Source organism: Theropithecus gelada, chromosome 10 (assembly GCF_003255815.1).
Source record: "Theropithecus gelada isolate Dixy chromosome 10, Tgel_1.0, whole genome shotgun sequence".
Lineage (NCBI taxonomy): Eukaryota > Metazoa > Chordata > Mammalia > Primates > Cercopithecidae > Theropithecus > Theropithecus gelada.
In genome coordinates this window covers 55,353,681-55,368,537 of record NC_037678.1, presented here as the reverse complement: position 1 = coordinate 55,368,537, position 14,857 = coordinate 55,353,681, and the positions used below count along the sequence as shown (strand labels likewise).

The window sequence follows — 14,857 nt, the reverse complement described above, 5'->3', positions numbered from 1 at the left end:
TCCACTTGTTTATATAATCTGATAGGCTGGGCCTTTCTATATATTTGAGTATATAATCTTTACATAAATTTTTTTTTTTTCTTGAGATGGAGTCTCGTTCTGTCACCCAGGTTGGAGTGCAGGGGCGCAGATCTCAGCTCACTGCAACCTCTGCCTCCTAGGTTGAAGTGATTCTTGCACCTCAGCCTCCAGAGTAGCTGGGATTATAGGCATGCACCACCACACTCAACTAATTTTGGTATTTTTAGTAGAGACAGGGTTTCACCATGTTGGCCAAGCTGGTCTTGAACCCGACTCAAGTGATCCGCCCGCCTCAGACTCCCAAAGTGCTGTGATTATAGGCGTGAGCCACTGCCCCGGCCCACACATTCTTAATGCTTAGTGCCTCACCTTTTTCCCCTCCTTTCACTCTCAGCCCTGCTATAGTTAATAATGCAGTATATGTGTGTAAAGCAGATATACATATATCTTTCCTTAAACACTAGCAAACAGGCTGGCATGGTCTCTCACACCTGTAATCCCAACACTTTGGGAGGCCAAGGCAGGCAAATCACTTGAGGTCAGGAGTTCGACACCAGCCTGGCCAACATGGTGAAACCCCATCTCTACTAAAAATACAAAAAATTAGCCGGGTGTGGTGGCACATGCCTGTAATCCCAGCTACTCAGGAGGCTGAGGAACGAGAATCACTTCAACCCAGGAGATGGAGGTTTCAGCGAGCCAAGATCACACCACGACACTCCAGCCTGGGCGACTAAGTGCGACTCTGTCTCAAAATAAATAAATAAATAAATAAATAAATAATCCTCTTTTTGCAATGAACAAAATATTTGAATAGATGTTTACAAACAAAGACATACAAGTTACTAGTAAGCACAGGAAAAGACACTGATCATTAGGAAAAGGCAAAGTAAAACCATCATGACATAATACTTTACACCTTCAAGAACAGGTAAAATTTAAAAGGCAGACAATATCAAGTGTCTGCCTTATATTGTGTGGAGCTAAAGAAAAATCTAATGTACCCTGCTGGCAGAATGTAAAATGATAGAACCACTTTGCAAAAACAGTTTGGTGAAACGTATTAAGTTAAATAAAAACCTACTCCCTGAGATGGCAACACCACTCCTAGGTATTTGCCCAAGAGAAAGAAAAACCTATGTCCATGCAAAGACTTGCACAAGCAGGTTCACAGCAGCTTATTCCTAACAGCCCAAAGCTGAAAACAACCCAAACATCCATCAGCATCAACTAGGTAAATGGATGAATGGTGGCATATTGATCGAATGAAAAGAAAAATCAGTCAGCAACAAAAAAAAAGGAACCACTAATAACACATAACACAGGTGACTCCTCAAAATATTACACTGTACGACAGCAGCCAGACACACAAGAGCACTACCTTGGACTCCAATTATATGAAATTCTACAAGAAGCAAAGCTAATCTATCCTAACACAAAGCAGAACTGTTGAGAGGGGTTCCCCTTGAGAGTGGGTTTCCTAGAAAAGGGCATGTATGAGAATCCAACAGGCTGATAGGAATGTTCTGGATCTTGTGGTTACACATTTGTCAAATTCAACGAACGTAAACATAAAATCTGTGTTTTATTTTATGCAATTATACTTCCATTAAAACAAGGTTTGTAGAAACAACACTAAAAGGTAGCAGCACCATGCAGCCGCGAGCCACTTTAGATGTCAGCTCATACCTTAAAATGAACTTGGTCACTGCCTCCTACTCACACATATTAGCACAATCGATACACAAGTATTCTCAGTATGAATTACGAGCCTGATTTTTGATGAAGGGCAGGAATTTGTGCAACACATATACAGCATACTCTCTTTCTTAGGAGTCATCTAAGCCACTCACCCCCATTATAAATGATGCAGTTGTGCAAAATCCACTTTGCATCAGCCAGGAAGGCTTCTGTGCAGCCATACATTTTCTTTTTCGCATTCTGGGAAGAAAAGCGATAGAGCATAATCAGTGAGTCTAGACAAGCCACAGTCAGTGACTCTTGTGTCCCCACATAATTTTTGTAGCAGTCATTTGCCAAATCAATTAGTGTTCTTCCACTCATTTCCCAAGATGCTTCTTTTTAACCTACCACACACCGACTAAAGAATGCTTTTAATTTTTAGATCTATAACCCTATAAAAATGCACTCTTTGAATTTATCACAATAACTGGAATTTTCTCATCTTATAGTAGCTGTCATTTATCATGTAGCTTCTTCCAATAAACAGGGTAGTTTATTTATTTACTTTTTTTTTTTTTGGAGGTGGAGTTTTGCTCTTATCGCCCAGGCAGGAGTGCAGTGGCGCAATCTCGGCTCACTGCAACCTCCGCCTCCTGGGTTCAGGCGATTCCCTTGCCTCAGCCTCCCGAGTAGCTGGGATTAGAGGCATGTGCCACTATGTCCAGCTAATTTTAAGTAGAGACTGGGTTTCTCCACGTCGGTCAGGCTGGTCTTGAACTCCTGACCTCAGGTGATCTGCCCGCCTTGGCCTCCCAAACTGCTGGGATTACAGGCGTGAGCCACCGTGCCCGGCCAAACAGGACATTTCATATATTTATACATTAATTATTATTAGTCTTATGGTCTCACACAAACCTCACAATAATTTAATGAAGTACTTATTATCATACCCATTTTACAGAAAGGCAAACTGAGGTACAGTAATGTTAAGGAACGTTATCTAAAATTCCATAGCTCTTAACTTATAAAGTTAGGTTTCCAACTCCATCTCTTTTGAATGCCTCCTTTTTCCACCACACCATGAAGGTATGTGCAATTTCCTAAAAACAGACTAGATTTATGGTTTGGGAGTTATCAGGGAAGACAAAATGAAGTAATGTTTCTTCCTCATGGATGCATTTCACTGCCCATATTTTGCTGCAGTTTGAAAATCAGCATCAGTTTGATGTGGACAATCTAAAGTGTTCCAAGTATAATTTTCAGCGTGGAATTTCAGCATCAACTTTTAAAACCTTCAGGCATTTGGCCGGGCACGGTGGCTTAAGCCTGTAATCCCAGCACTTTGGGAGGCCGAGATGGGCGGATCACGAGGTCAGGAGATCGAGACCATCCTGACTAACACGGTGAAACCCTGTCCCTACTCAAAAAAAATACAAAAAACTAGCCGGGCGAGGTGGCGGGCGCCTGTAGTCCCAGCTACTTGGGAGGCTGAGGCAGGAGAATGGCGTAAACCCGGGAGGCGGAGCTTGCAGTGAGCTGAGATCCGGCCACTGCACTCCAGCCTGGGCGACAGAGAGACTTCGTCTCAAAAAAAAAACCTTCAGGCATTCAAGAAATATCCTAATCAGTAGAGTAAGTCAAATTCTAAGAAGCCACATCTTTATTGCTAATCTGGAGGCTTCCCAGACACTTAATTTTCTCTTCTTCCTTCCTGCTGCTCTCATTAGCACCTCCGAAAGAAAGAGGAGGTAATGTTCAACTCAATCAAATCACTAACTCTTAGAAGCTACAGCTTTTGCAGGTAAAAAGCTAGAATCACTCGTGAAAGTATTACCAAAGAATTTCAACATTCCACTGCAATCTTGGAAGAATGTTACAAAAGAAAGACATCAGAGAATCAAGAGTTCTTCTATCCAAATAAAGGAGCAATGAAAATGCAGAGAAACAATTTAAGATTGTTATGTCCAACTTGAGATAGAGCATGGGCAATGAGGGAAGAGCCTTAGGCGTCTCAGCTGTGGGCTACAATGGTGAGGTTCTTTGATGGAGGCCAACCTTTTCCAATGTACAAAGGTCCATTGGATGGAAGATGTATTCCGCATAGTCAGGGTGCTGTTCCAATGGAACGGGCTTCTGGAATGCATCTGTCTACAAAAGAGAAGATATGCACACCCATCATTACTATGGAGAACCAAGCATTAATGCTAACAAACGGCTTGAAAAACGGAGACAACTTTTCAGATAATAAAGTTCTGAAGGTTTCCATAAAGGATGACCTTGGGGAGCTCCAAATTGTCTACCTTCTAATTCTGCCTGGTTATTGATAATTATGAGCCCAACTGTGATCCGATTTTATTCTTGGTTTTCAATACACACTCAAGAAACAGATCCTGTCTTCTTACATTAAGATTGACAATTACAATATGCACTGTAAGTTAAAAAGATGCTTTAACGAAATCAGCAACTTTCTCCTGACTGATTTGACGTTCAACGATTTATTTGAGAAATTAATGCCTTCTTCAATTTTTCTTCTTGGTCTTTAATTCTATGGATTGACAAGTCTACATGACTCATTCTTTTTGTAAACAGTCATTAGCACATATAATTTAGCCTATGAAAAATCGAAAGTAATTCCTTGCCACACTCAACATAAAAATTATACCATAGCAAAAAAAAAAAAAATTGTGCAAACCAAACTAAGCAAACTAGTGCTTCCACTGATTGAGATTGTATTTAAAAGAGCCTAATTTGTTAAAGGTTCTCAATTGAAGGGTATCCAATTGGCATGCTCTAAATTTTTTTTTATCATCTCATCAAAATTTCAGAATACAATCTCAAAGCAAAAGCTTCTTTTTTATTAAAGAAATAAAACCACAGTGACTAGCCCCAAGAATCTAAATTTAGCCCCAAGAATCTACACTTTTGTACAGTAATGGATTTAGACAGCAAATTCTCAGGAGTTCTACAAAGGGTCACCACTAGCCCCTATGGTGCCTTTGTGCAAATCAGGTACGGGGCGCCACATCCACAAGTTTCTCTAGATTCGTCTGTAGGGGCCAGGCGCAGTGACTCACGCCTGTGATCCCAGCACTTTGGGAGGCTGAGGCAGGAGGATCATTTAAGGCCAGAAGTTTAAGACTAGCCTGGCAACATAGCGAGACCCTGTCATTACAAAAAACCAATAATAAAATTTAGCTGGGTGTGGCGGTGTGTGCATCTATAGTTGCAGCTACTTGAGAGGCTGAGGTGGGAGCATTGCCTGAGCCCAGGAGGTTGATGCTGCAGTAAGCTATGATTGCGCTCCAGCCTAGGCAACAAAGCAACAGTCTGCCTCCAAAAAAAGAAAAGAAGGAAGAAGGGAGGGAGGGAGGGAGGGAAAATATTCATCTATAGAAAAAATGTCATAATATGCTTATTATATTGTCAAAATAATATTATTTTCAAAAACAAGTTATTTTTCTGCCATTTTCCTGAAAAGTATTATGATACATCTACAAACCACAGTGGCTATGGTATAACCTGGGATTCAAAACAGGTGGGGCACCTATGTGAGGTACACAACTGGCCAGCCCTGCCCCACATGCAGATTTTCCTCAAGGGGCAAAGGCTGTATATCAAATCCCATCTCAAAATTGAAGGAACTAACCAAAATCTCACCCTCTACGGAAAAGTCACTGATTGAGTTTTCCTTGAAAGTTCCATCATCAGATCTGGGACATACATAAACTGTGTTGTGCTCAGCTTCCTCACTGAAATGGATTTTCCTAACTCCCATGGGAAGGAGCACAAAGCTCCCCTTGCTGGGTGCTGTACGAGGTTTCACTTTGCAACCAATCAGAATTTTCAGTCCTCCTCAATGTTTTACTATGTCATTGCCCAAATGATACGGTTTGGTTCTGTGTCCCCACCCAACCTCATCTCAAATTTTAATCCCTACATGTCAAGGGAGGAACCTGGTGGGAGGTGACTGGATCACAGGGGTGGTTTCTCCCATTCTGTTCTCGTGATAGTGAGTGAGTTCTCACAAGATCTTGTAGTTTAAAAGTGTCTGGCACTTCCCACCCCACTTCTCTTGCTGCCATGTAAGATGTGCCTCGCTTCCCCTTCACCTTCCACCATCACTGTAAGTTTGCTAAGGCCTCCCTAGCCATGCAGAACTGTGAGTCAAATAAACCTCTTTTCTGGCCAGGCGCAGGGGCTCATGCCTGTAATCCCAGCACTTTGGGAGGCCGAGGCTGGAGGATCTCTTGAGGTCAGGAGTTTGAGACCAGCCTGGCCAACATGATAAAACCCCGTTTCTACTAAAAATACAAAAAAAAAATTAGCCCATGTGGTGGCGGGAGCCTGTAATCCCAGCTCCTGGGGAGGCAGAGGCATGAGAATCACTTGAGAATCACTTGAACCTGGGAGGTGGAGGTTGCAGTGAGCCGAGATCAATCACACCACTGCACTCCAGCCTGGGTGACAGAGCAAGTCTCTGTCTCAAAAACAACAAAAAAACAAAAAACCTTTTTTCTTCATAAATTACTCAGTCTCAGGTAATATCTTTACAATAGTGTGGAAAGAGACTAATGTACCAATTAAACTCCTTTGAGACATACAGTGCTTACTACTACAGAGAATTAACTGAATAGCATCATACCTCATGTGTGATTTACACATACTTGAATTTGGGGACACAAGGAGGCCCAAAGAATATGTCAGGTGCCTAAAAAGCTAAGCTATTAACAGAACAAAACATATGTCATTACATTCATTTACGCTTATACCAAGAGGAACTTTCTTCTTACCCCTGGCTGTTTCATTTTCTGAATGGCAAACTTGAGCAGGTAGGATAACTGTTCAATGGTGAGCATTGTCATGGCTTTACTCTGGGTCTCGATGCATTCTGCTACTGTAATTTTCTACAAGTCAAAGTCATACACAAATGTCCGGTTAGAAAAAAGAAATTACCATCCATGTACTGATTTCTATTTTTTCAGCCAACTCACAGACAAAAAGCAATTCTCATCCAAATGAGACTTGTTGTTTCACTTAGCAAAGACCTCCTGGAACAAAATGTAACAGATCTACTGGAACAAAATGTACCATATCAGTGGGTAACTATTAAAAAACCTATCAATCTATTTCCTTATCAGGAAGCATTTTTAGCTCAGGAAGATGACATGATCTGAGAAAAGATGTGGGGTAGACAGGGGCCTGAAAAATCATCATTATTATAACCTTTAGGTTTCAAGAATGGGATATGAAAGGAAAGGCCAGGTGGGCATGGTGGCTCACACCTGTAATCCCAGCACTTGGGGAGGCTGAGGTGGGTGGATTGCTGGAGCCCAGGTGTTGGAGACCAGCCTGGCAACATGGTGAAACTCCATCTCTACAAAAAGTACAAAAATTAGCCAGGCATGGTGGCACGTGTCCATAGTCCCAACTACTTGGGATGCTGAGGTGGGAGGATGGCTTGAGCCTGGGAGGCAGAGGCTGCAGTGAGCCATGATTGCACCACTGCATTCTAGCCTGGGTGACAGAGTAAGATCCTGTCTCAAAAATATATATGCGTAAAAAAAGAAAGTAAAGGTCATGGATGATTTCAGGGTGATTACTTCACAGGATTAACACTTATCAACCATTTATCCTGATCCTCTTAAGGTTCTGGGCTGTCATTCAGGAAACTGACAAGGCATTAATTCAATAGCATCACTGATGGAAACGGACAGACTTCCCTGTGGAAAGATTACAAGGGAAAGCAGTGGACTAATAATACCTATGACTTCATTGTCCATCTCCCTTACTTTGAACCCACCTAAGGCGCTGTGTCAATCTACAAAAGAAGCACAACCTAACCTAACTGTCTATCTCCATGGGCAATAGATATCAGCTCATAAGGGAAACTCCCATCAAAGAAGAGACCTAGAGGAACGTCTGAAACCAGATTCTGCTATGTAAATCTGGTACTATATCTTAAGGCTTCAGAATCCTTATGTAGCAGCAACAACAAAAATAGCAAATTCTGATCATGTCAGGAAACACTCTTTAACCATCTGTGTAGGGAGAGCTGAGAAAAGTTTTCTCCAATTAATTTGGATTCAGTTTCCATTTTTCACATCTCTGGGGCCTCCAAAAGGAACTCTCAGATGTGTCTCGTTGGTTGTCGAGGAAAAGGCCAACACAAGAGTCACTCAGAAGCTGAAAACAGTGCATGACGCACGCATCTATTTGCTCAGCTACCAGAGCCTGCAACATTCAGTCTTCCCAGTTGACTGCCATAACAACTCATCCCGGAAGAAATTCAGGGCCCTGAATCTCAAACACAGAGCACCTGTTTGTTTGAATCTGGTTTGTTTCCAGGTCACCTATCCATGGCAAACACTTGGGCTGCCTGCCGAACTATCATTCATTCCCTCTCGCCCCGCACTCTTTCTTCCTGGCTGGCAGTGCCTGGTTCCCACAACACAAAAAGCACCACATAAGCAATTTTCAAGGCTTTTTTGTACAAGGACTCGTGATGCAATACTGACCAATGAGCCCAGGGGCAAATCAGCTGGGGGATGATGGACAAATCTTTCTGCTGGATAAAAAGAGATATAAGGAGAGACACCCTCCTTTTGGGAGAATTTCTGTCTATCCACACATAATACCTGAACCCCAGCAGCCAACTTATGGCTTGGAGAACGTGTCACCTCAACAATGAGATGGAAAGCGTCTGGCTCTAAATAAACTCTGGCCTGGCCCTGCCTCTGGGTTCTGATGATAATAAATCCATATTGTTTCAACCCCCTTCCATCAGGAAGTAGTGCTTGCATTAATAACTATTTTTTGTTGGTGGGGCACAGTGGCTCACACCTGTAATTCCAACAATTTGGGAGGTCGAGGTGGGAGGATCGCTTAAGCCTAGGAGTTCAAGACCAGCCTAGGTAACACAGCAAGACTCTGTCTCTACAAAAGACTTAGTAAGTAGCTAGGTGTAGTGGTGTGTACCTATGGTCCCAGGTACTCAGGAGGCTCAGGTGGGAGGATCACTTGAGCCCAGGTGGTCAGGGCTGCAGTGAGCATGATCTAATTACTGCACTCCAGCCTGGGCAACAGAACAAGATCATGTCTCAAATAAAAATAAAAGAACTATTATTTGCAGCAAAAGCATCCTATCAGAGCTGCTGTCATCTTTGCAATATCATTAAACAACTGGAAAAAGCTGGCCAAGACCAAAGAAAATCAGTGAAGGTTCCAGATCCCATGACAATGTAGTAGAATGGAGTCAGCCTCTGAGTGCAGAGGACAACGCCGCTGTACGATGCAAACCCTACATATTTCTCCATCTAGAGTAACCCAAAGAGAATAGCAGCCACCTTTTGCCATATTAGAGAGGACACCATTACAGCATCATCGTCATCATATTGATTTGATGTCTACTTTTTTTGTGTGTATTTCTTATTCTTCTCCTCTCCCTACACAAAAACATGACAGACACTGTCCTATAGCTTGCTTTTTTCCCTACTAAAGGCATCTGGATGATCTTTCCATTTCACACATAGAAAGCTTCCTCATGGCCGGACGCAGTGGCTCAAGCCTGTAATCCCAGCACTTTGGGAGGCCAAGACGGGCGGATCACGAGGTCAGGAGATCGAGACCATCCTAATGGCTAACACGGTGAAACCCCGTCTCTACTAAAAAATACAAAAAACTAGCCGGGCGAGGTGGCGGGCGCCTGTAGTCCCAGCTACTCAGGAGGCTGAGGCAGGAGAATGGCATAAACCCAGGAGGCGGAGCTTGCAGTGAGCTGAGGTCCGGCCACTGCACTCCAGCCTGGGCGACAGAGCGAGACTCCGTCTCAAAAAAAAAAAAAAAGAAAGCTTCCTCATTTGAGATCAAACTCCAATGTACCTTTTTTTTCTTTTTTTTTTGAGACATGGTCTTGCTTTATTGCCCAGGCTAGAATGCAGTGGCATGATTACAGCTCACTGCAGCCTCAACCATCTGGGCTTAAGTGATCCTCCAAGTTCACCCTCCCAAGTAGCCAGGACTACAGACACATACCACCATGCCTGGCTAATTTTTTAAAACTTTCTGTAGAGACGGGGGTCTCCCTATGTTGCCCACACAGGTCTTCAACTCCTGGGATCAAGCAATCTTCTTGCCTCGGCCTCCCAAAGTGCTGGGATTACAGTCATGAGCCACCACACTCAGCCTCCGATGCATCTTTGAATCCAAGAGACATTCCACATTAAATAATTGTGGAGACAACATTTTTATTTTCAGCAATTCAAAACAAACATCAGAGTTGGGGGTCTCCAAGAACAGGAGCCACCTCAGAATGGTGGAAACCCTAATAGTTGGCTTAATAAAGGGTGCCTGGGCTTTGCTACATAGGAGGCGTACACAGTGCCCGACTACACCCGTGCACTGCTGCCTCCGGCCGTCTGCCTAGAAGGTGTCCCCCAAATGGCTGCATGGCTCACTCCTCTCCTTCATCAAGTCTTTCTCAAACTTTAGTGAGACTTTCCCAGACCACCACATTCAAAATGAAAACACTTCGCACCCCTTTGGACTTCCTATTCCCATCCTGAATTTGTTTTCTTCACAGCACTTTTCTTTTAACTCATTATATGAAACATTATTTATTTTGGTTTTTGTCCTTTTCTGCTGGGGGAAAAAAAAAAAGGATTCATGCCTGTTTTTGTGCACTGTCGAATCCCCAGCACCTAACAGGCACTCAAGAAATACTTGTTGCACAAAAGAAAGCATCAGACGGCCACCACAGGGAACATGCAACCAAACGTGGTCTTCTCAGCTTAGTTACTGCTGATGATTCGATGATGAGGCAGGCAACAACATCCAAGATAGAGAAGAACAGCACGAGATCTTTTCAAAATGTGTGAGCCATTCATGATTTAGGAGTTAACGTTCAAAAAGTTCCTCATAGAAGATGCAGAGATGATGACTACAGATCTCCAAGGAATCCAAGGACTCATGAGAAACCAGAAATAATATTCCGTGCAATTGTCTTTCCAAGAGCTGCAGTACTGCAGCCACTGCCGGTGGTGGTCGAGAAGCGGGTGACCCGGATAGAACAGGTGGAAAGCAAGAAATTTCTCTTTTCCATCTATCTGGATTATTTGTAAAGTTAAAAATAAAAGGAAGAAAGAGAAAGGAGAGGAAACGAGGCAGGTAATGCATTCATTCATCAGGAACTAACCTCACATTCAGGACAAAACCAGTCCCCCTCTGGTTCCGATGTCAGTCTCAGACACTTAGCGTGATAAACCCGGGGACAGAGCTCACAGCAAAGGACTTGGCCTTCCCGGTGACAAACCCAGCAGTAGAAATCATTTCGTCCATCCTGCGGTACAACATCAACAGGGTCTGTGGTGAGTGGCTGCTTCATATAGTAAAACGGACCATGTCTTAGTTCTGACTGAAATGTAGGCAAGAAAGACAGGTTTGGTTTCAAAACAAATGTGCATTCTCAAAAGGAATTTGAACAAGTACATCAATAACAACAAAAGAAAATTACAGTATTTCACAAATTCATTAAAAAGCCTAACTTATCTTACGTTACTAAATACTGCATTAGCAAGTTGTTAAAATTATGAAGATTTTTCTTTTTTCTATTTTAAGAGGCCACGATTAAAAGCTGGTATCTAAGAGTCACAAGGCAGCCCTAGCAGAACGGCACACTGCCTACAACCCAGATCTACCTAGGTTCAGATTTTAACTCTACCATTAACCAGGTGCATGACCCTGGACAAGTCTCTTAACCTCTCAGCTTCAATTTTCTCATCTGTAAAATGGAGATGATAATACCTAACACTTCATGGTACTGTGCTGCTGTTAAATGGGGTGATATAATCTATGCCTACTGATCAAAATGCCACCATACTAACAGTGCTAATGTGGTTGGAAGCCCAGCTTACGGAAGTCCCAGTTTACAAAGCCAATAAAAGCGCAGTAGTTTGCCCTGGGATTCTTTAAATGGCAGACATTTAGAGAACAGATCAATAGGGTTTGAGTCACCAAAAAATGGTTATCTTTTTTTTTTTCTTTCTTCAGAGATGGAGTCTCGCTCTGTCGCCCAGGCTGGAGTGCAGTGGAGTGATCTCAGCTCACTGCAACCTCCACCTCCCGGATTCAAGCCATTCTCCTGTCTCAGCCTCCCGAGTAGCTGGGACTACAGGTGTGTGCTACCACGCCCAGCTAATTTTCATAATTTTAGTAGAGATGGGGTTTCACCATGTTAGCTAGGCTGGTCTCCATCTCCTGACCTCATGATCCACCCGCCTCAGCCTCTCTAAGTGCTGGGATCACAGGCGTGAGTCACTGCATCCGGCCAGTTATCTAATTTTTAAGTTTACCCCCAATACATAAAGTGTTTATGAGCCAACAAGAGGCTTCCTAAAGCCATAATTCTTGAACATGGTAGGTCCTTGTTTTTGCTAGGGAGCCATATCTCTTATTTGACATCAGCAATGGCAGAAAGATGAGATGGGTGGCCAACTCATGGGAGCTCGACCTCTTCCTGGTATATTATGGTATATTATGGAATATTATGTTATATTATGGAATCCAGCAAAGCCACACTTGAACACAAAAAGTCACTCAGGAGAAACTCATAATGAAAATGTCTATCAGAAACGAATACGAAATCCTATTTAGGAAGTACATGTGTAAGTCCAGTGGGAAGGGTCAAAACGACATGGTAACTAGCTGTGTGGTCTTAGGAAAGCGACTCAACCCACTTTGAGCCTCAATTCCCTGGCAATAAAACCATGGAGAACAGTTTAGCCACAACCATATTCCCTACCCTCAAATAACTCTCACTGTATAACACGTTTCTTTTCTGTCCTTCAGTAAAATATGATGGTGTCCTCCATAAATATCTTCTATGTTGTTGAGATACTGCATACTTTTTGATGATACTATGAATGGGGATTTACTAAACGGTTATCATTGATACATAGAAATGTTGTCAGATTTCTAATACCGACCTCATATATAGACAGTTCCAATAGTTTATTGACTGAAAATCATATAACTCTAAGTAACACCGGTTTTGTCTTTTCCTGTCTAAAACTAGAACGTTACTTTTTTTTTTTTTTGAGACAGAGTCTCGCTCTGTCGCCCAGGCTGGAGTGCAGTGGTGCGATCTCGGCTCACTGCAAGCTCCGCCTCCCGGGTTCACACCATTCTCCTGCCTCAGCCTCCCGAGTAGCTGGGACTATAGGTGCCCACCACCTCGCCAGGCTAGTTTTTCGTATTTTTTAGTAGAGACGGGGTTTCACCGTGTTAGTCAGGATGGTCTCGATCTCCTGACCTCGTGATCTGCCCGTCTCGGCCTCCCAAAGTGCTGGGATTACAGGCTTGAGCCACCACGCCCGGCCCTTTTTTTTTTTTGAGATGGTGTTTCGCTCTTGTTGCCCAGGCTGATGTGCAATGGCGCAATCTCGGCTCACTGCAACCTCTGCCTCCCAGGTTCAAGTGATTCTCCCGCCTCAGCCTCCTGAGTAGCTGGGATAACAGGCACCCACCACCACGCCCAGGTAATTTTTTGTATTTTTAGTAGAGACGGGGTTTCACCATGTTGGCCAGGATGGTCTCCAACTCCTGGCCTCAGGTTATCTGCCCACCTCTACCTCCCAGAGTGCTGGGATTATAGGCGTTAGCCGCTGCTCTGGATCGCATAATTCTTTAGCCCAGTTATTTCCCTGTGTCATATCAACTTTTAAGATAGAGCTCTACTTGGTTTCCAGGGAATACCAATATCACTGCTACAATATTTTTCCATGTTACATTTTCAGCATGCTGTTGCACACCATCTTCATTTTATCCTGACAATCACCCAAAAAGGTACTAAGAGTACTCCCTAATGAGAAAATCAGAAATCAAAAATGCTCCAAAATCCTTAAGTTTTTGAGCACTAACATGAAGCCACAAGTGGAAAATTCCACATCTGACCTCTTGTGATGAGTCACATATATTAAAATATTGTATAAATTTATCTTCAGGCTATATGTATAAGGTATGTGATATGGTTTGGCTGCATCCCCACCCAAATCTTATCTTGAATTGTAATTCCCATAATCCCCACATGTCATGGGAGGCACCCGGTGGGAGGTAATTGAATCATGGAAGTGGTTACCTCCATGATGTTCTGGTGATAGTTCTCACAGGATCTGATGGTTTTATAAGGAGCTTTTCCCCCTCTTCTCTCTGCATTTCTCCTTGAAGCAGCCATGTGAAGGACGTGTTTGCTTCCCTTCCCCACCTTGATTTTAAGTTTCTTGAGGCCTCCCCAGCCATGCTGAACTGTGAGTCAAACTGCCCTCCTTTATACACATTACCCAGTCTCGGGTATGTCTTTATTAGCAGCATGAGAACAAACAAACTAATATAGTATGTATGAAACATAAATGAATTTTAAGTTTAGACCAGGCACAGTGGCTCACGCCTGTAACATCAGCACTTTGGGAGGCCGAGACGGGTGGATCACCTGAGGTCAGGAGTTCTAGAACAGCCTAGGCAACATGGTGAAACTCTATCTCTACAAAAAATATAAAAATTAATGCACAAACCTGTGCATTAAGGCATGGTGGCACATGCCTGTAATCCCAGCTACTCAGGAGGCTGAGGCAGGAGAATCGCTTCAACCCAGGAGGCAGAGGTTGCAGTGAGTCAAGATTATGCCACTGCACTCCAGCCTGGGTGACAGGGCGAGACATCATCATCTCAAAAAAATATATATCTATGTGTTTAGGCTTGGGTCCCATCTCGAGATATCTCACTATGTATATGCAAATATTCCAAATTTAAAAATAAACAAATAAAAACTAAAAAACACTTCTGGTCCCAAGCATGAATAGGGGATACCCAGCCCGTACTAGTCTTACTTGACATGTAGAAAAACTTGGTTACGGCCGGGCGCGGTGGCTCAAGCCTGTAATCCCAGCACTTTGGGAGGCCGAGACGGGCGGATCACGAGGTCAGGAGATCGAGACCATCCTGGCTAACCCCGTGAAACCCCGTCTCTACTAAAAAATACAAAAAACTAGCCGGGCGAGGTGGCGGGCGCCTGCAGTCCCAGCTACTCGGGAGGCTGAGGCAGGAGAATGGCGTAAACCCGGGAGGCGGAGCTTGCAGTGAGCTGAGATCCGGCCACTGCACT

The 14,857-nt window shown here is 43.4% G+C and overlaps 1 protein-coding gene across 11 annotated transcripts in view; it reads right to left on the bottom strand.

Annotated features, from left to right (window-relative positions):
- The window catches only part of ZMYND8 (zinc finger MYND-type containing 8), a 148,597-nt gene that overhangs the window by 78,222 nt on the left and 55,518 nt on the right, over nucleotides 1–14,857 (bottom strand). For 9 of the 11 annotated variants that reach the window (XM_025398362.1, XM_025398364.1, XM_025398368.1 and 6 more), the window contains 4 exons: nucleotides 10,895–11,113; nucleotides 6,495–6,608; nucleotides 3,760–3,852; nucleotides 1,875–1,962 (listed from right to left, as the gene is read on the bottom strand). In XM_025398362.1, coding sequence (XP_025254147.1) covers nucleotides 1,875–1,962; nucleotides 3,760–3,852; nucleotides 6,495–6,608; nucleotides 10,895–11,113 — 514 coding nt within the window. The remainder of the gene's footprint in view (nucleotides 1–1,874; nucleotides 1,963–3,759; nucleotides 3,853–6,494; nucleotides 6,609–10,894; nucleotides 11,114–14,857) is intronic. The other 2 variants (XM_025398367.1, XM_025398369.1) reach the window with 2 other exon arrangements.